General features: G+C 39.2%; 1 protein-coding gene across 3 annotated transcripts in view; it reads left to right on the top strand.

The window, feature by feature from the left end:
- The window catches only part of abcc1 (ATP binding cassette subfamily C member 1 (ABCC1 blood group)), a 112,703-nt gene that overhangs the window by 71,746 nt on the left and 18,648 nt on the right, over positions 1 to 22,309 (top strand). For all 3 annotated transcript variants that reach the window (XM_072268813.1, XM_072268812.1, XM_072268815.1), the window contains 7 exons: positions 6,072 to 6,198; positions 10,150 to 10,326; positions 11,118 to 11,285; positions 11,393 to 11,558; positions 13,021 to 13,093; positions 16,623 to 16,779; positions 20,192 to 20,399. In XM_072268813.1, the coding sequence (XP_072124914.1) occupies positions 6,072 to 6,198; positions 10,150 to 10,326; positions 11,118 to 11,285; positions 11,393 to 11,558; positions 13,021 to 13,093; positions 16,623 to 16,779; positions 20,192 to 20,399 (1,076 nt within the window). The remainder of the gene's footprint in view (positions 1 to 6,071; positions 6,199 to 10,149; positions 10,327 to 11,117; positions 11,286 to 11,392; positions 11,559 to 13,020; positions 13,094 to 16,622; positions 16,780 to 20,191; positions 20,400 to 22,309) is intronic.

Here is a 22,309-nt window from a genome sequence, read left to right as displayed (position 1 = left end):
TCTTTTAACTTTTTATAATGATTACTGCTTAAACAGCATTAAATCACAATGGAGTCAATGTACAGTAACTGACTCCAGTTGACAGAGGGAGTTGAGGATTGAAAGTCATCCACAGATGTACCATTTTAACACTATTGAAATTTTACTAACGGTAATGTTCAAAATCTGGATCCATTCAAATTGTTCAGCAAATATTGAATTATATTAAAAGCTTCTATCAATTGTTATTGAAATGTTGCCCAGCCTGATTAGTTATAGACACTGACTCTGATTCCTATTTTGTTTGGCAGGCGCAGAACGGAGACTAGTTTTGGTAATTTGTAATGTATGTTCTCAATTATTCAAAATGAAATATATTCACATCACTGACCTTGCCACCTTGTGTGGTTTGTTTCCCAGTTAATTTTCCTAGCAAAATGTACACTTTGGCTGTGGAGAGGTCTAGGTGAGGTTCAAAAGGATGATCTTAGGAGCGGAAGGCTTGATGTATGAGCATGGTTGAATCACGGTCTGAATCAGTGAAGTTTAGAAGGATGAATGAGGATTTCATTGACGCTTACTGAGAGGCCTGGATAAAGTGGACATATGGAGGAAGGGTCTTGGCCTGAAGCATCGACTGTACTCTTTTCCATAGATGCTGCCTGGCCTGCTGAGTTCTTCCGGCATTTTGTGTGTGTTGATATGGAGGATGTTTCCATGAATCGGAGAGTCTAGGATTTGAGGTTGGGCAGACAGGCCTCGTCAGCCGTGGTTGGCAGCTCATCTAGGAGAAAGAAGTCTCTGATCTCAAACCTCTGCTGCCTTGAGGCAATACCTACTCATGGGGAAGGCTTCAGGAGTAAACCAAGGAAAAACTTTGAGCTGGAGTCCCTAGGGCAATTCTCTGTTGAATTCAACACTGACTTGCAACTTGTGTGATAACTCTAGTGTCAAATTGTATCAGTCTCTACAATTCCTTTGGATTCATCAGCTGCATCGAGAAGGGGATCCTGCTGTATAGGCAACAGCTTGCTGTCCATGTTGTACTGCCCTGGCTTGTGTGTCACGTAGCCAGCTGTGGCGCAATATCCATGGTCGGTCCTGACCAATGGATCTGAGGGCACAGCCTCGGAATAGAGGGGCATCTCTTTAAAAGAGAGATGAGGAGGAATTTCTTCAGCCAGAGGGTGGTAATTCTATGGATTTTTTTTTGCAGCAGAGAGCTATGGAGACCATTGGTTTTATTTAAGGAAGAGATTGATGAGATGCTCATTGGTAAGGGGGTTGAGAGTTACAGGAAGAAGGCTGAGAGGGGAAAAAATCCATGATTGAATGATGAAGTAAAGTTAAAGGCTGAATAGCCTATACTTGCTCACATATTTTTGAGATTCATGAGTGATCTCCTTAAATATCTACAGTTGCTGATTTGCCCGTGAACCTATTCTCCCAGTCTACTTTTGCCAGTTTTGTTCTGTACCTTTGTACTTGCCTTTATTAAATATGAGACAGTTGTTGTTTAATACCTGTTTCTCTTCTTAATACTGAATTTGATATTTGACTATGCCATATTCTCTCTTTGCTATGAGATTATTCATTAAACCCAAGTCATTACACAGTGCCAGTGCTGTGCTCTGGCTGGTTCCTCAATTTGTTGCTTTAAGAAGCCTTCTTGAATGCACTCAATGTGTCATTTCTGCTGTGTCATCCGTCTCAGTCTTTTTCTTAGCAAAGGCATGGCCTGAGCTGCATAGCTGTTCCTATAGTTTTGTACTTTGCAGAGTTTATCTTCCTGTGTTTCTTTTTCTTCACTGAAACTGTCTTTATCTCAGGAATTAAATTTCTAAACTTATGTTTTCTTTCCCTCATTTCAAACACTAATTCAACAACCTGGTATCCTTCTCAATAGTTAACACCCCACAGCAATCTTGACCTCACCTTATCAGTAAATTTTCTCTTGTTCAATTTAAGTCCTTTCCTCCCAGATGACATATAAGAAAGACTGATAAATTTGAGAGAGAGTCTTGCGAGTTCTGAGCCCTTCCTCACTTGTGGCTGAACTATTTTTGATGTTTTGCCACAATTATAATGTAGAAAACTCAGCAGTCAGCTTTGGCACAACCCGGTTTGTCCAGCAGCGTAGTGGTAATAGCCATATAATCCAGCGGTCCCTAACCACCGGCCTGCAGACCGGTATCGGGCCGCAAAGCATGTACTACCGGGCCGCGAGGAAACAATATGATTTGGCGATATGAGTCAGCTGCACCTTTCCTCATTCCCTGTCATGGCCACCGTTGAACTTGAACGCACGCGAGGTCATTACCCACGCGTCATCCATGTCAGCGCGGGAAGGAGATCAACTCTTTGAGCTTGCAAATGATGGCGGGCTGAAAAGTATGTTTGACATAACAGCTCTGCCGCATTCTGGATCAAAGTCAAGGCTAAATATCCTGAGATAGCCACGAAAGCACTGAAAACGTTGCTTCCATTTGCAACCTATCTCTGCAATGAATGCAACAAAAACTAAATTGCGGAATAGACTGGACATAAGGAACCCCCTTCGAGTATTGCTGTCTCCCATCACCCCTTGATGGGACCATTTTGTTTCAGGAAAACAAGCCCAGGGCTCCCACTGATTCAGCGATATTGGTGTGTTGCAATGATTTTATATGTTCATATGGGGAAAATATGTGCTGTGTGTTTAATATGCAAACGTTGCTTAAAATGTTATGATGCTATTGAGTTACACATGACTTATATAACTATATAACAATTACAGCACGGAAACAGGCCATCTCTGCCCTTCTAGTCCGTGCCGAACGCTACTCTCACCTAGTCCCACCGACCTGCACTAAGCCCATAACCCTCCATTCCTTTCCTGTCCATATAGCTATCCAATTTTTCTTTAAATGATAATATCGAACCTGCCTCTACCATTTCTACTGGAAGTTCGTTCAACACTTTATTGAAGCTCCCCTGTCCTCCCTTGATAATTGACTTATCACTATATTCATGCAAGGAAAATATGCGCTGTGTGTTTAATATTAAATTCGTTAGATAAACCCTTTTAGAAACGAAATTGAGTGTATTAGCCACTTATCACCTATATTCCGGTCGTGATTAACACCCCCCCCCCCCCCCCCACCCACCCCGAGCAGAATCGCCAAAACCGATTTGTAGAAAAAAATCGGCACGTACACACATGTGCACTGGTGCCCGCGCAAGGCTTCATGGTGATTGTAGTCTTTCTTGGGGTAAACACAACGTATCTGACTGCTACTCTTGTCCATTGGCAACCCTACGCACCCCCCCCCCCCCCCCCCAGGGTCGGCAGGTCCACAAGAATATTGTCAATAATAAAGCAGTCCACCGTGCAAAAAAAGGTTGGGGACCCCTGATATCTGTTCAGTGCTCTCAATTGAAGATAGTGATATTGACCATGTCCTCCCCAGTAAAGTAAAGCCATAAGATTTTCTTTTGTCTGCCTGACCAAATGGCCTTGGTTTAACGTTGTATACCTTCAACTGAACACAAGTGAAATATGAGCTCAAAATATAAGTGATTATATGAAGGGTCACTTATTAACCATTGAGGAAGATGTGTTAGTCCCTTTTGTTCTTGACTTGCCCAGATTTCTTATTGCTTTGCTACTTAATTTGGAAAGTGGGTAGTCACTTGTTGGAAGTGAGGAAAAATTTTCTGAAAACATTGAACTTTGGCCTGGTTCTGGCTATATAATTTTGAGTAATAGAGGGACAATAAACTATTGTGTAAATTCATTCACTGAATTATATTTGCAGGTGTGATTCCATTGGCTTAGTTATGGTTAATGTGTTTAAGTTCATTAGTGCGCATCAGTGTTTAATAAGCTGTTTTATTTCATTATTCATAAACACAACTATAATCCAAAGAGATTTAGACATGAAACGTATTCTCCAGCACCTTTGCAAAAGCATTTACTGGTTTATTTGGGCTTGAGTGCATATTCTAAGTCCTGTCTTTCCATACTTTTTCTTTTAATACCTTAAAATCATCTCTAGACACATTTTCTTTCCAGATTGCTTTGGACTCTCATCAAATGAACACTTTCACACTCAGCATGTCTGCATTTATTTTCCCTGTAATTTTCATTAAATAACAGGTAAAATGACTCTTGAAGCTCAGATTAATACTTATCACATATACATCAAAACATACAGTGAAATGCAGCATTTGTATTAACAACCAGTACAATGTTAGGATGTGCTGGGAGCAGCCAACAAATGTCACCACACACTCTGGTGTGGACATAGCATGCTAAAATGTTCAGCAAAGCAATACAAGCAGCATCAATAATGCAACACCATAACAACAGCAAAACAAATCCTTTTCTTCCCACTCACACATACAGACAGGCCTCCAACCTCAGGACAGGCTGTCTATGTGCCTCCATCCTCCGGTGGACTTGTGGACTTGAAGACATCGGGCCTCAAATTTCCAAGTGGGCTTGTAGATCAAGGGCTTTGGCCATCAGGACTTGACTTCTGGACTTGGCAACTTCAGTCTTCAACTTTCTGACTTCAATCTTCATATCAAAACCAGGACTTGCCGATGACGGGATCCTAAACTGCCGGCCTTGAACTCCAGGCTCTTGGAATCACCAGCGTAGGGGGTTGCCAGCCCTTGTGCCTGCAGCCTTCACAGACCTCCAATCTCGGGACCTGCTGATCCATGGGGGGGGGGGGGGGGGGGGCTTGCCTACTCTGGGGTGGGGGAATGTCAGCCGTCATCCTCGATGGTCTTTGTCCACAGCGATTGCTGACCGTAGAGTGCTCCAATCTGAACTCCAGCCTGACCTCTAACTTTGCTACATCCCCATCTTCAAACCCTAACCTGACTCTGCTTTGTCCTCAAAGCCTAGGCCATGACCTCAATGGAGACCGCAGCTTGTTGCCGTCTTGACCAGAAGCTATCACAACTTAGCTTCTGAATGGACATTCTAATCATAAAGCACAAATTGTCATCTTCAACAAATTATCATCATAGACTTTCAGCAGTTATAACTGCTGGAAGCTTGGAATAGTGGGAATTATAACCTGCAGAGTTTCATTGTGTGCAAGGTAAATGATTAGTTTGCATTGCTTCTTGATTTTCTAAAGCAAATTAAGTCACCCAGAGGTAACATTGGAAAAATAGTTGGACAATTTTGATTAACTATGTGTAATGCTCTGCTTAAGATTTTTACTGCTGTGCTGTAGGTATTACACTTTAGCAGTTCCATAAAAGCAGTGCATTCTGCTTTTAGTATGTTTTGGTTTTTGGCTAAAGATAAGGGGCTATAATGTTCATCTTAGGAATGTTGTGTCAACCAATCAGGATGGTGGAATTGAGAGAAGGTTCTAGAGAAAGCTGGGTGGAGAGAGATTTGTGATGGACACTGGTGGGGTTCATAGTCTTTTTGGGAGGAGGGAGCTCTGGAAAGGACAGGAGGAAAGATGGCTGAGGATGCCATCCCTTTTGCACAAGGTGCTTTGTGCAGATGAATGGCTCCAAAGAGGAAGGGCCAATATTCCTGAGAGAGTGCCTGTTTGTTTGAGGTGGATTTCGAACTAAGTTTACAATGTGGTGTGTGCTTTCACACAGACCGTGGGCCCAGTGTGTGAGTTAAAGATGACTCCAGTATGAGATCCAACTTTGTGTGCACGTTTGGACTGGGTTAACTGTAATGGGCCCTTCTAAATATACTTTCTTTATAATTTTATGCAGTGTATGATTTGTTATTTCATGCCGACTGACAATTGTATAAAGGTATTTACACATCATTCACTCAAATCGAGGTTTGTTTAATCAGAACATCATGATGTTCCTGTTTGGTTGGACTTCAAATCATATTGACCCTAGATACCTATTATTTATGAAGGGTGGCTTTCTCACTGGTGAGTCCTGTAGCTGTTAGTGGGGCCGGAAATGAGCCAAGTTTCCATATGAACCTGGTGAGGGGGCTTCATATGTTTGACAATTTACTGATAACAGCCATTCTTCCCAAAAAGGAAAACTACTTTAATTCATTTTTGTTGCTTATTTCTTAATCTTGTTTCCGTTCTCCTTTTACATAGCATTGATATAGAAATTCCAGATGGCTTTCTTGTGGCTGTTGTTGGACAAGTTGGATGTGGAAAGTCTTCCCTGCTCTCTGCATTGCTTGGGGAAATGGAGAAAATAGAAGGCTATGTTGCTGTTAAGGTAAAACATCTTTCTGCTCATAATTAAAATGAAAAGTAAGCTAAAATGTGAAACAAAAGGGCTATTATATCCAGGGGACTGGATTATAAGAAGGGAGACCCTTTCGTTGCCTGCATGTAATCGATAAGGCAGCAACTGCTGATTCTTTTTTTTTTGCTTGTAACTGATTTTGTCATTCATTGGGTTATAATGTGTGTAATCCTTTGATGTGGTCAGGCAGTTACAAGAATTTTCCATCACTAAAAACGTAATTACTCTCAGTCAGCTGTATTGGGAAGGTCTTGTTGCCTGCATATCCAACAGCAAATTTCCAAAACAAACACTCCATTCCAAGCTCTTCTGTGGGAGGAAATTTACTCGGCAGAGAAGAATGTTGAAGCATATCATAGAGCAAACACAGCAAGTTTCCTTGGGGAAAAGTGCATGGTCTCCACTGACTTGCCTTGTGGTTGCTCAGAGTGATGAAAGAGCATGCCAGGGGTTACTGCGCATCTTGAGGCCATGCACCAGGAGTGCACAGAAGACCTGCGTAAATAACCCTCTTGACCGTCTCATTGGCTTCCCCCTGCCTCATCTATGGAAGAGTCTGCAGTTCCCACATTGACCTCACTGGCCACAAAACCAGTGCAAAAGCAAATCGTCTTCAATCCCAAAGGGCTACCTCACAAGAAGATGATTTGCACTTCACGTGATGTGTCATACTACTTAACAGGTTATAAGAACCTCTGGTTGTTCAAACCTTCTGACAACTGCCTCTGTCCCACAAATGAATGTTCTCATAGGAGTTGATTCAGGAAGCATGTCTTTGGATCTGAAGTAATTGTAGGGTGATATGTTCATGGCAAAGTCAATCTGCCATGGCTGATGCTGAACAATGATACACAATGTACCCAGCTGTTGATGATCAATTAACTGCTTTGGTTAATTAATGAAACTTGGTGTATGATCACCCTTGAGGACCTGGCTTTGTCCCATTTGGTTCCAGATAACCCACTGGCTGGACAAGCAGGGGACATTTATCATTACTGTTCTGTTGTGATGGAAAAACTCTGGTTTGAGATGATGTTGGTGAGCGCATTGACTTGCTGGCAGCAAACAAAACTATTAACTGCTTTATTAATCACACTCTTTCCTCAAACGATCACTGCAATCAATAGGCTGTAACTTCCCTTTCAGAGTTGAACTGCCTATGCGACTTGGAATTTTTTTGCTGTGTGAACTGAAATCTCAAAGGTGCAGGAGGGTTGCAGCTTGGCATGTATGGGCTGAATCGAGGCACCAGGGCTCGAGCCCAAGAGCGGGGAATGAGCCAATGTTTGGCCGTTGCTGGAGTAGACTTGGAGGCGATTTGAAGTGGCAGAACAGAGGTGGAGCAGATTTGCTGCAGTGGGGTCCCAGTATGACAGTGAGGAACAACCCCTAGTTTGGCCAATTTAAGCCCCTGGTGGGATTGAAAAGGTGTGGGTGTTGGGGCCAGAGGAGAGGGATGGGCTGGTGTTCAGATTGCTGCTCGGCAAAGTTTACTTGTCTCTGCTCTGAACTGAGCCTGTGGCCTGCAACTAACAGGCTTCTGGATCAGCTGTGACTGGCTTTGTGGCTGTGGACTTACTTTCATAGACTTCAGTCCTGAATGCTATTTGCTTATTTTTATTGTTTGGACGTTGTTTTTTCTTTGCATATCAGGTGTCTTACGGTCTTTTTTCATGGGTTCTATTGTGTTTCTTTGTTTTATGGCTGCCTGTAAAGAGACAAATCTCAAGGTTGTATATAGTATACATACTTTGATAATGTACTTTGGACTTTGAAATGCCAACAGGACTGAGTGGGAAGGGGGCAGGGAGAGGGGAATTGTGGTTGGGGAAAAGGGAAAGGAGAGGAGAGGGAGCAGGAATCACCAGAGAGACATTCTGTAATGATCAATGAAACAATAGTTTGGAATAAAATAAACTTGCCTGGTGTCTTAGGACCGGCTGCATGTGTCTTCACTCATGCCCCCCCCACCCCCTCGTCCCCGGCATTCCTTCTCTGCCATCTGTCCCACACTCCTCCACGACGCTCTTCCCTCGTCACTCCCAACATTCTTTGCTCCCACCAGATTTACAAACTCGCACTCCGCTCCACGTTGACAAATACAGTACTGTGCAGAAGTCTTGGAATCCTAAGACTTTTGCACAGTACTGTAGGTAAGTGGGATGTGTTCTCTTTTGGGTCAATTCATGCAATCTGTGCTGGGATGGGTGGAGAGGAGAATCAATTTGTAAAGACGAGATTCTGCAGATGCTGAAGTTTCAGAGCAACACTTGAAATGCTGGAGGAACTCAGGTCAGGCAGCATCTGTGGAAGTTGAAGTTGTGGGTCGGGACTGGAAACCATTTGTAAGTGGTTGGCTATGCTTTTGTAATTAGAGTCGGAAATTGCTCAGAAGTTTCAGAAGGGGATGTTAGAGAAAGAGATTAAAGATGAGCTTTCTTTTTGTCACATGTACATTGAAATGTACTGGTTGATTTAATGACCAAAACAGTCTGAGGAATGTGCTGGGGGCAGCCGCAACTGTCGCCACCCTTTTGCCACCAAAATAGTGTGCCCACAACTCACTAACTGTAACCCATATGTCAATGAATGTGGAAACCCATGCGGTCATGGGGAGAATGTACAAACAGTGGTGGGAATTGAACCCTCACAAGAGTCATTGATACTGGAACTCCTGTGCTAACCACTACTCTATCATGCCACCCAATATATTAGCATATTATAAAACTTTTACAGCACATTACTATATATTCACTTTGAATTTGTGGAATATAAATTCTTAAATACTGGTATTAAAATAACTAATTGTATTTGTCATTTTATTAGTTTGGATTTTTATTTCTGATTGACGTTTCCATCTGGTTCTTTTGCTTTACGTTCTTTTCCCACTTGTGGAATTGGTCTCTATATTTACCCTGTGCAATCCATTCATAATTTTAGAAGACTCAGGTTTTTTTTTCCCCTCAAAGAAAAATACTCCATTGTGCTAATTCTTTCCCCAGATAGAAGTAATCTCTTCATGGTGCCTTGCTTGAATGTATATACATTTTCTTTAGAGCTTTAATGTTCCTTTTTTTTATATGCAGACTTGATGTCTGCCAGGTCTTCTTAAAAGCTGCATAATCAGTGTCCTGTAGTATTAAACAGTATTAAGTTCATCTTTTGTTAATTGATTTGCCAAACTGCATGAACTACTTGTAATTATTTGTTCACATCCATCTTTTTTCCATCCATGTTCTCTATAATTTCATTTCCCCTTTTTCATTCCTTCTACCTCCTACTGTACACAACTAGAAGTTCTGTTAGTTCTCTCGTCAATAAGCTGACCGGACTACAAGTTTAATTGTGTTTTCTTGTACTGTATAAAGCTACATTCTTTGTGTTAGTAAATGGTCACTACCACTCCCCTTAAGTTTATTTTAAATCCTTTGCAAAAGTTGTTCAGTTTCTTGCTCCTAAATACATGTCATTTTATAAATTTGTGAACTATCGTCCCAGTGTTCTCTACCATCCTTGTCTAGATTATGGTCATTCAAACCTGCCTTTTGTTTAATTGGCTTTCTTTCTTTTCTCTGGCTATACGTTTGTTAAAAGTCCAAGTGGTTTCAGTAGCCTGATGGACAAATAGGATGAAAGATACAATCCTGAATGAAGACCATTGTCTGTCCTCTGCCGCAGTTAGAATGTTATTTTGCCTGGTGGACTGTTTTAAAAATGAATTATTTACATCAGTTTTATTTATGAACACCTTGGAGTAATTGAGGTTTTTCCGTGCTGTAAACTTCTTGTATGCAATCAACTAATACACTTGTTGAAATAGCAAATATGTGAAACCCTTTTCCTCTTCTTATTATAGTCTTAAAGATTGCATCAAGATTTAAAAAAGGGTAGAAAGTTACTCATGGTTTTGTTTGTTAACAGAATTCAGTAGCGTACGTTCCACAGCAGGCATGGATTCAGAATGCATCTTTAAAACAAAATATTCTTTTTGGTGAGAAATTAGTGGAAGAGTGGTACAATAAAGTGGTTGAGAGCTGTGCACTTCTGCCTGATCTGGAGACTCTGCCTGCAGGGGATGAAACAGAAATAGGAGAGAAGGTTGAGTATGCACATATATTTCATAAATGCTCAATTTCAAATTAAAATGTATTTGATTACTAGAAATATTTTTGTAGGTGGAAAACTATTTATTGTGTAATCATACAATTGTATATTGGTGCATTGTGATTGCACCTGGAATAGCAGCAAACATTTTGTAAAACTAACAAATGACAGAACGTTTATAGGAAGAGCAATTAGCCAAGTCTGCTCATGAACTATTTATTCCATTCAATTGCCCATACATGATTGGAACAAATGAATTTGTATCTGCTCTTTGAAACATGATCGGATTTAAATTTCAATTGGCTTATTCGGAGAAAGCAGATGCACTCCAGGAAAGTAAATTTGAATGAACAGACTGCTGCTACTTAGTTTATCAAATGTCGTCGTAGCAGGGATCTGAACCAGGAGTATTTGAATGTGTAGGACATATTTGAATATGTAGAAAAATGTGAGCTTTGTCATCTTTGAGTAAGTTGGCCACTAAGTAATACTTAAACCTTTGTTTGACTTTTTTTCCCAAAATGCTTAATACCTATAATAAAACTCTTTAAAATAATCTGTAACAGTATAAAATGGAAAGTTTTGCTTTTTTTCACTATCAAATGAAAAGGGCCTCTAACTTTTCTGATGAAGCCTGTCTTCTGGTTCTTAAGTGTAAAATATTGTAAGTTTCGTAAAAGAAGTGTGCACAGCAAACCATGTTAACATGAGTGTACAACTGTCTCAACCAACAGACGATTGTTTAATAAGATCAAATAAGTAAGTGCTTTGTATTCATCCTATAGGGTGTAAATTTGTCTGGAGGACAGAAGCAGAGGGTGAGTCTTGCTCGAGCAGTATATAGTAATAAAGCAGCGTACTTTCTGGATGATCCACTCTCTGCTGTTGATTCACATGTTGGTCGTCATATCTTTGAAAAAGTGATTGGACCCAAAGGTTTACTGAAAGGCAAGGTGAGCAACATCAGAAAGCTCTGCTGTATACAGTTGAATTCTGACTCCCTCTCCTCCTAAAATAAGTTCTACTCACTGAATTAAATTTGGTAAAATTAATTTTACAGACCCGTGTCCTTGTAACTCATGGTATTAGCTTCCTGCCTCAAATGAATAGGATTTTTGTGATGGTTGATGGGAGAATTTCGGAGTCTGGAACCTACAAGGAACTTTTAGAACAAAAAGGAGCGTTTTCAGAATTCCTCCGAATGCATGCACCAACAGAAAATGAAGGTGAATTGATATAAGTATCCATTGTACTGTCTAGAAATGCTTTGGAATTGCCTTTCTCGATAGTTTAATCATTTTGTCAGTGAAGTACAGGTCCAGTATGGTGTGATTCCATAACCTCCCTTTCCATGGGTGGTATAATGTTCCTGTACTTTGTCAAAGCTTTCTGTTGTTATTGTATTTAATGGAGCTCCTATGAAGTGTTTTTTAAATCATTAACATTAGATTATGCTTGTAGAGCAGGCCTGAGAGTATTATTCTGAGTATTTGTTAGAAATATTTGTTAGCCACTTTTTGGCTTGTGTATTTTCTCAATCAATTAGGTCATAGATTTTTAGGTAAGTGAGCAGATTTATAATTGAGTGATGCTAATTTACAACCTGCTGTGTTATATCTTAGCTATTATTTTGGTGGAGAATAATTTTTGTTTACACAACTTCAACAAATCTATCATTCTTGGTAAATATCAATGCATTTAATAGAAGTAATTTAAGACTGGTTCTTGTATGTATCAATAGTTATATCAGCAACAATCAGTTTGTTATTCGTGGATCCCCGGTTCAACCATTTGGTTAAGGTGGGTCACTGGGGAAGAAAAAGTTTGAAAACCACTGGTTTAGAAGATGACACATTGTTGACATATAATGAATTTAATGCCAAAATCAGTTTCAAGGTGTTGTACAGAGGATAGTGGGAAAATGAGGGACTTCTAAAATATTCTATAATAAAATAAATATATTGATTTCAGAAGCAACAGTCACAAAGTCCAAGGTATCCTTATTGTTTCTGAAATGATTATTCAGGAATTCAAAATACTTTTGGCTTTAAAATTTCATCAGGTCCATCTGTTTAAATGAGGTACTACTTAAAAGCAGAAATCGTTTAGAGCTATCCATTTGCACCTTAAGTCATCTTGTATCTTTTGATAGGTTCATATTAAACACAAGTGTGTTTGATCAAAACACAAATGTATGTCTGTGCTCAAGTAGGAAAGTATTTCTGACTTTAAAAACGCGAACAGTGTAGCTCATTGACACTTTGTGCATATTCCTGTCTAGTGTAATGCTTCAGATAACTGCAGATGCTCCATTCATGGATTTGCTTCACTTAAAATACACTTTATCCCTCTGTCCTTTTAATGTGCTTAATTCTTGAGATGCGGAATGAGGTTAGAAAACCAAGCTATTTGTAAACTGCTTAGTGAAGCACTAAGATAGTATTTCATATTTGTTGTATCTGAAGATTATACCACTGTCAAGTAGTCTAGTGGATTGGTAAGACGGTAACACACACAAAATGTAAAAGGAACTCAGCAGGTCAGGCAGCATCTATGGCTCATTGATAGGGACTTTAATTCAATGTCAAACCAATATCTTTGTTGAATTGCAGTCAATTTTAATGCTTTTTACCATTGTTTAAAGTAGGATGCTATACTAAATGGTTAATTTTCATACTGCTTGCTTAGATGACTCAGCTGGAAAGAAACAGGATGAAAATACCAATGGTCCACAAAAGACATGTTACGATTTCCTCCGAGGGTATGTCTTGTAGTTTTGAGTTGTCAATCGATACTGAGCACAAACTTAATTTCAAAAGTATTGAAGTGATATGAAATGTTAATTGTATGAAATTTTCCAATTTTCTGTGGAACTTGGAAAACAATGCACATTGAATGTTTTCTTTTAAATGCGTGTAAAAATCAGTGTTTCGGAAGGTGTAACATTAATAGAGCATGCATGATGAAGAAGTGTAAACAGGGTATCTGATTAGAATTTACAGGATTTCATTGTGCTGTTGGGCTCATCAAATTTGTACTGTTGTATGTGCTCCACACAAACTTCTACTAACATATCATTGCACCTGCCTATTCCTTTTTGTCCTTGTGTATCTCATTAACTTCCAGTTAAAGATGCTGTTTTGTACTGTGAGGAAGTTGCATCTTCATCCCACTCTTGAATATTTTTTCTCATGTTTGTTAATTTGCCTTTGTGTATAATTCTTCCAGAAATAAGTTTTACAGCTTTTTTGACTTGTAATTTTTTTCTTGTGGACTAATAGATCCTTTTGAGATTTAAAAAAAAACACTTTCGCATTTAGTTTCCAAGCAATATATTTTTTTATTCCTCCAGCAAGATATTTCACCTTTTATATTGAGAATCAAGACACTGCAGATGCTGGAATTTGGAGCAGCAACTTACAGGAGGAACTTAGCTGATCAAGATCTTAATTAATTTCTCCAATTCTGCCAGCATCTTCAATACATTCTCAAGTACTAACATAAGCTTCCTCTGGTGTGCTGCCAGAAATGTATATAATACTACAGCTATTATGCCAGGGAACCAGAGAAGAGTTTAAAAAATCATTGCCAAGAATGACATTGGGTCTTGATAGAGGATTTTGTCCTGAAGAATTGATTTCTTTTTCCTTCACTCACTCCAGCCAAATAGAGGCTGTTCGACCCACTGAGTTCTTCCAGCAAATTGTATTGTCCTCTGTAATGAAATTTAATAGTATGCATATTCATTCTGCAATCTTATTTGTACAACCACTTTCCATTTTCTATTTTGGAGCCTGTTTGTCATCCATTCTGCTGCATGTCCCTTGTTTGCCAGCTCACATACTAATCTATTTTGAAGCCATATACTCTATTGCTGTTGTTTACCTTTTTCCACTGCTGCTACTTTTAAAATATTGGTCAGATGTTAATCTCTCCTTTTTGAAATTGATTTCTAGGTTTTTTCAATTATTATTTTATCTGAAGATTTAAAAATCATTCTTGGCATTGATTCCCTGGCATATAGTTAGAGTCCTATGTACAGTTCCGGTAATAAACAACAAAGGTTGTGTTTTAATACTGGAGAGTGCAGAGTAAAATTTGGCAGAGTTGGAGGGGTAATGTCATGAAAAGAGACTGGTTAGTTTGAGATGCTTTTTTTAACAAATTAAGTTGGTGGATGGTTTAATTAACATGTATAATGTTTGAGAACTTCCATCCTGCCCTTAAATTTACGTAGTCCATTTCTGACACCCCTCTGCCCATTCTCAAACTCTCCGCCTCAATCTCTGGAGTCAAACTGTTTATAAACCTACTGATTCTCATGGCTATCTTGAGTATATCTCTTCCCACCCTTTCTCCTGTGGATTTGCTGTTCCCTTTTCAGAGATGTCCTTGTCCTTCATAGAACGGGATTTCCCTTCCTCCACTGTTGATTCTGCATCTCCTCAATTTTCTGGACTTGCATGCTCACCCTATCTTCCCATTGCCTTAACAGTGATAGACTTCATCTTGTCCTTATCTTCCGTATCCAACACATCATTCTCCACAACTTCAGCTATCTCTAAAGGGATCCTGTCATCAAACACATCTTTACTTCTCGTTCCCCCCCCCCCCCCATTCACCATTTTCTGCGGGGAGCGCTCCTTCCATGATTTCCTTGTCAATTTGTCCCTCCCAACTAATCTCCCTCCCAGCACATTTATTTGTTTTATTTATTTATTGAGATACAGCAAGGGATAGGCCTTTCTGGCCCTTTGAGTCACGCCACCCAGCTATCCCTGATTTAATTCTAGCCAAATCATGGGACAATTTATAATAACCAATTAACCTAACAACCGGTAGGTCTTTGGATTGTGGGAGGAAACCTGAGCACCCAGAGAAAACCAATATAGTCACAGGGAGAATGTATAGACTACTTACAGGCAGCGATGGGAATTGAACCTAGGTTGCTGGTACTGTAAAGCGTTGTGCTGACCATGAGGCATCTGTGCCACCTGTTATTGTAAAGAACAGACCTGAAAATAGTTACTTGCTCAAATGATCTGATATAGTGTAGATTTTAAAGATGGAGGACTTTGGTCTTGAAGATTGGGGTATCTATTTATGCATGCAGGAAGCACACATTGATGGTCCTTCACCATTGGTTAATTATTATCAGATATACCAAGTTGTCAGCACAAGTGTTGTATGCTTGATGTCAACTTTTAACAGAAGTTTGGATAGGTTATCCCTGCAAGTGGCCAAAATGCTACACCTGTCCATTCACCTCCTCCCTCATCTCCATTCAGGGCCCTAAACAGTCCTTCCAGGTGAGGCAACACTTCATTTGCAAATCTGCAGGGGCCATCTATTGTGTCTGGCACTTCTGGTGTAGCCTCCTCTACATTGGTAAGAACCATCATAAATTGGGGGACCGCTTTATCAAGCAGCTCCGTTCCATCAGCCAAAAGTGGAACTTTCTGGTGATTAATCATTTTAATTCTGATTCCCATTCCTGTTCCAACATGTTGGTCCATGGCTGCCTCTTGTGCCACATCCTCCAGGTGGAGGAGTAACATCTTAACAACATGTCTGGGTAGACACCAACCTGGTGGCATGAACATTGATTTCTCCTTCTGGTTATATATATAAAAAAAAAAAAATTCCTTCCCTCTGCCCTCTTCTTCTTTTCTTCCACACTGGCCTCTTACTTTGCCTGCCTATCACCTCCCCGGTGCCCCTCCTCTTTCCCTTTCTCCTGTCGTCCACTCTCCTCTCTTGTTAGGTTTCTTCCTCTCCAGCCCTTTATTTTTCCCACCCACATGGCTTAATCTATTATTTTTTTACCTATCCTCCTTGCCCTCCCCCACCTTTTTATTCTGGCATCTTTCTCCTTTCTTTCAAGTCCTAAAGTCTTGTCCTGAAACGTCAACTGTTCATTTCTGGGGATGCTGCCTGACAATAGTTTTGTGTGTGTGCTGCTGATGTTCGAGAAGCTAAGAAGAGAATGCACACATTCCTTTTAGTAGAGGAAAATAGTCAAAGTACAATGACTTAAGTGAGTTGGTAGAAGGATTAGTAGAGAGTTGAGGGGGGAGAAAAAACCTTTCAATGCGTTTTGAATAAATTTTAATGAACTATGGTATGCAAAATATTGCATGTGGTGTTCCAATTCTGTTCAGTAATGTAACATGTTGAGTCATAATCACAATTAATTGGCATTGTATTCCATAAATGCAATAAAATCCTTTATTATTCTATGAGATATGACCATAAGTGTTTCATTGTAGAATTATTTCTTTCTCTTCCAGTAATTTTGGCAAGAACAAGTCCACCTTTGGGTCTAATGATCAGATAGCAACACATTCTGAGCAGCAAAATTCACCAAAAATGGACAACTCTGGAAAAGTAGAAAGAAAAACAGCTGTTGTGAAACTAACAGAAGCTGATAAAGCTCTGACTGGTAGGGTAAGGAAATGGTTATACTTTATGGCTGGAGTAGCTGCATGCGGGCAGTGGAATACTCCAAGCATTAATACGAAGACACCGTAAATCTGCCCTTCCTTCAGTCATATCAGTGATTGCATGAATATCATAATTATAAGTGCTAATCCATGCTCTAAGCTTGATGGACTTCCCTGGGAGACTCTTTGTATTAAAATACACGTAGTTGAGCCTGCTATCCTTTTCATGCTCCCTAGCCCGCCTTTGTTTTCTCTGCTCACTGGACTTGCTTGATTTATCCTCTACATTTGACTTGGTCTCCCCATCTGTTGCACTGCAACTGTGCTTCCTTTTCCTTGGCCAAATTAGTTTAAACCCTCTTAAGCAGCTCAAGCAAGTGTCCTTGCAACAAAATTTGTTCATTTCCAGTTAATGTACAACATATCCTCCTTGTGCAAACTTCACCTGCTCCAGAAGTGATTCCGATGATCCAAATTCTTCATCTGCCGCTAGTTCTTCAGTCACTCATTCTTCTGTCCTTCACTAGCTCTGTCCTGTTTGGTGAATCAACTTGTTTTAGCCTTCTGCTTTCGCGCACCTTCACATAATTAGTTGTGGTAAAAAAAAAAGAGTGGATAAATAGGGGAATATTCCACTGATAAAGCTCAACATTTGCTTGTCCTGAAGTGGCGCCCATCTTCTCTGCAGTCTACTGCTACGAAACTGGTCCTGAACTTATAAGAGGAACCTCAGGTAAGGCAGAGCATCTCATGGCTTAAAAGGATGTCCACGTCTCTTTTCTTTCTTGTTGGCTGGTAAAGTCAATCTTCCACACTCACTGGTTGTCAAAAATATTGTTTAAATTGAATACTTGTAAATGTTTTCACCAGATGTAATGCTCAAAATCATGATCATTGTTTATTTAAAAAAAACAAAGTACACATGTAAAAACAAAATAAAATTACATCAACTGAAAAGGGAATTAATATATATAGTACTTGCTGCTACTGTCATGGCCACTCTCATGATTAATCTGACAGACACACATTGTCTAGCCTAAGCCCAGAAATCTAAGGAAATTTATTCTTTTCTGTTGGACTCCCATGAGGAATCCATCAGTATAGCTCAGATATCCTGCATGTGGTATTGAGTTGAAGTTTGGAACCTCAGCTTCAATTAAGTGGGTGAATACTGGAATAGAGTACATTTAGACAGACATTTGGGGCTAATAAGTCTTATGGCTTTTATACTTGAGCTTCAAGGTGACATTTTTGTTTGCTTTGATTGTCCTTGTATCTTCCAAAGATGTACTTATCCCAATCCTGTCATACTTGTAACTATGTGCCTTTTCTCTCTTACTCTACCAATTTGTTACAAAATAATTAATGATGAATCTGGTGACCACCTAACTTAAATAATGTGAAGTGGCAGGGTGGTGCTCACAAATAGCATTTGATGACAGATTTGTATTTTTGTGAACAATATGTGGACATAGCACTAAACCTATGCACATCATATTGTTGCTTGCATACAATCTTGGCAATTATTAGCATGTAGGCTATAATTTTTTTGTCCTGCATGTTTTGTTCTGATTAATAGTTTTCTTGTAAGTTTTTATTATTTCCTCTGAATGGTCAAATTTACATTACAGCTTGTGGGTAATGGCTTCTTTCTCCAGGCTGAGAGGCTAATAAAAAACTTGCTGCCACCAAGGTCTCGTCACTAGGATAGCGAGTTGTTTACTGTTCACCCGTGCTGTTCACTACTTCCACTTTGAATTATATTTTATTAACTTATTTGTGGTGATATTTTGTTTTATGTGCTGTGTGTAATATATGTTGGTGCACTGTGGTCCAGAGGAATGTTTCATTAGGTTGTATGTATAGTCAGATGGCGATAAACTTGATCTTCCCTGCAAACCTAGTAATAATGTAGTAGATTCGTCTAATGATAACATTGTTCTTCAAAATTGCTAACTACTTTTGCAAACTAACATTTTACTGGGATTGTACAAGACTGAAGGGTACAAAAGGTATTGGATTCTTGAAATGCAATTAAGATAATTTGATGCCTAGCAAGGCAACAGTGGAGGATGTGGCACAAGGCTTGAATTTTGGGGCAGAAATCAGGGCAAGTGGAAAAGGTTGAAGTGGGACTGCATGTTGGGGATCAGCAATTAAAATTCTCTTGGGTTTAACATCATTATGTAAAATGATGAAGATCAGTTAAAGTTCTAAATTGGGCAGGGCTAGATTTGCTAGATTGAGATGCAAATGGACACTTAAATAGTAAATCAGCATCAAGTCCCTGTGAAACAAGGTGAGGGTTCAGAACAAGGAAATTGTAGACTCGCAGATGTTGAGGAATCAACATCTTGAACCTGAAGAAGATGCAGAGGGGAAATTAAGCAGAAATGATAATGAGCACTTGGAATGCTTTTATTGACCCTCTTTCCTCAAATGCAACATGTCCTTACTGAATGTTGGTATTAAGGAAGAAAATGTGATATATTGGAAATAGTAATCAATGATAAGGAGGTCATAATAAAGGGTGTGACAACTTTAAAAGTTGGGTGAGAATAATGCCACACTCTTGAGATCAAAGATGGAAATAGCACAGACTCTGGTTGCAGGCTCGATATCAGAGGTCTCTTGTTTAAAATGTGATGAAAGAGTAGAATGGGTAACAACAAATTAGTCTGACATGAATGATGGGCAAGTGTTTGTTTCATTGTCTAAAGGACACTGAATTTCAAGGGATGACTGTGGTGTCTATGTACTAATGCATGTGGGTTTATTATATATGACCATGAACGTGTTCTTACCCCTTGGAGTTTTAATAAGGCATCAAGGCTTAGTTTTTAGGCAGCTAATCAAACCTAATGATTATATGAAACACAGAGTCTCAATTTTCTAGTCACTATCATACTCTGAAAGGAAACATTTAGTCTCTTGGAATAGTGTTGACTCCAAATTGAATCCATAACTAAAGAAATGACAATAAAATAAAATAGATTACTATGATTTGACAGGACAACATGATTTTATGAAAGGGAAATTATTCTTTTTGGAAATTTAACTGGGGTAGGGAAAAAGGGAACCTATGGATAATTTATATTTGTTTAAGAAGACCTTTAGTAAGGTGCTACAGAAGTTGCCATGTACAATACCTCATGGGTTTGAGAGCAGCATATTACCATAGGTGCTGGGCAGTGTGGTGGGGGTGGGGATAAATGTATCTTTTGTCAGGTTGGCAAGCTATCATAAGTAGGATGCCTTGGACTCTGTGTTGGGCCATGATTATTTAAACTAGTATTGATGACAGGCACAAAAGAGCAACCCATGGGTATGTGAACTTTGCTGATAGAAGTTAGATTGGAAATAATAGCTGTCTCTTATTTTGTACTATGTATTGATTATGTTTATTTAAAACGCAGGTCAAATTCACAGTTTTCTGGACCTATTTAAAGGCGATTGGAGTCTGCGTCTCTTTCTGCATTGTATTATTCTACATCTGCCAACATGTAGCATCCTTATTCTCTAACTACTGGTTGAGTTTATGGACAGATGATCCAGTTGTTAATGGGACGCAACTGCATACCACACTCAGATTGGGAGTATATGGTGCACTTGGAACAACTCAGGGTTTGTAATGTATCTTTGAATTGTGATAATATGAAGGCAGCTGAGAAAAGTCATTAGTTCTGAAAGTTTTGAGATTTATTATCCACTGTAAGTAAAGGGTATTTGGATTATTGCAGCCTTTGTAAATAGATATTTAATAAATTGTTACTTCTAAGGCACGGATTTTATTTATAAATGCCCCTTTAAGGGAATTTATTTTGTATCAAAATGGTCATGTTTAGTTTATAATTAAGCTGGAAGTACCTCACTAGTACAGAAATGATAATGAATAGATTTTTTTTATCTTGTTGCGAACATTGTAATAGCGTTTGTTCTAAATGTATTGTGCAAAATTGTATTACATTTGTATGCTATTTAAAAATATATATTTTAACTTGTAATCTGTTCTGGCTAGTCACTGCTATTCTTTCAAGTTGCCAACTACTTAACCTTTTGTTTGCTCATCAAAATTCTCAGTATCGGTTTCTTGATGTTCTTTTTGATAGAAAAACCTTCTATTTTCAATCAGTTTTCTTTTCACTGTTAGTCCAGTGTTTATGCCCCAAGTTTATTATTTGTAAAGAGTTGGCTTAGCAATGCTTTGAGTAGGAAACATCAGCAAATTTGGGTAGGCCATCCCAGGGTCTACTCTAACAAAAATGCCTATAATCATTTTGAAGGATAAAGATAACCACTTTGTTCCATCAAGACAACTTTACTATAGACTGTTAAAGCTCTTGTCTCGACTCACTTCATTGTCTAACTACTAATAAGTATTTTCTGGATTTCTTTGTCACCCAGTGAGTTCTGTTGCCTTTGCTACATCTTTTAGTCCTACCCCTTGTTTAGACTGACTACACTTTGGCCCAGGTTACTTTTGTACCATTATCTCCACCAAGAGTGTCAAAGCTTTTTCCAAATGCAATGCTACATTTGAACTTTTTGCTCTTATCATTCGTTACCAGCTGCTTTCATTTCCTTAACATTACTATTTCTGTGTCAGACCACCCAAATAAGCTCATTTAAGATTGTTCATGTCTTTGTCACCTTTGTTCTTATCTCTTTTTTTCCACTCTTCTGCCAGATGGCCTCTTTTGAAATCATCCTTGAGAAACTTAAGCTAGTTTGGGATCTCTGATATCCTATTCAGCATGAAGTTCCTTTCATCTTTCTCTTTGCTGATTTACATTTGGCTATGACCTTCCTCGCCACAATGCCTTGGATTCACAATTCTCCATTGTTTTAGTCTACAATAGGCTATACTCAGTGGCCACCTTATTAGGAACCCCTCCTACCTAATAAAGTGGTCACTGAGTGCATGTCCACGGTCTTTTGCTGTTATAGCGCATTCGCTTCAAGGTTTTACATGTTGTGTGGTCAGAGATGCTCTTCTGTACACCACTGCTGCAACACATGGATATGTGAGTTACTGCTGCCATCCTGTCAGCTCGAACCAGTCTGGCCATTCTCCTCTGACCTCTCTCATTAACAAGGCATTTTTGCCTACAGACTTCTGTTTACTGGATCTTTTTTGTGTTGTTTTTTACACCATTCTCTCTTAATTCTAGAGACTGTTGTGTTTGAAAATCCCAGGAGATCAGCAGTTTCTGAGATATTCAAACCACTCTGTCTTGACACAAACAATTATTCCACGGTCAATGTCACTGAGGTCGCATTTCTTCCCCATTCTGATGTTCGGTCTACACAACAACTGAATCTCTTGACCATATCTGAATGCTTTTATGCATTGTGTTGCTGCTTCATGATTGGGTAATTAGATATTTGAATTAGTGAACAAGTGTACTTAATAAAGTAGCCATTGAGTGTATATCTTATAGTTTTTTAAATTCAGTACTGAGGTCCCCATTCAAATGATGGCTCACTTTTCAACTGCTTACACCTTGGCCCTGAATGTATTGCCACTTTTCCAT

This window comes from Mobula birostris, chromosome 9 (genome assembly GCF_030028105.1).
Source record: "Mobula birostris isolate sMobBir1 chromosome 9, sMobBir1.hap1, whole genome shotgun sequence".
NCBI lineage: Eukaryota > Metazoa > Chordata > Chondrichthyes > Myliobatiformes > Myliobatidae > Mobula > Mobula birostris.
Note: the sequence above shows the minus strand (reverse complement) of the source record. Positions and strands in the feature narration are given on the sequence as shown.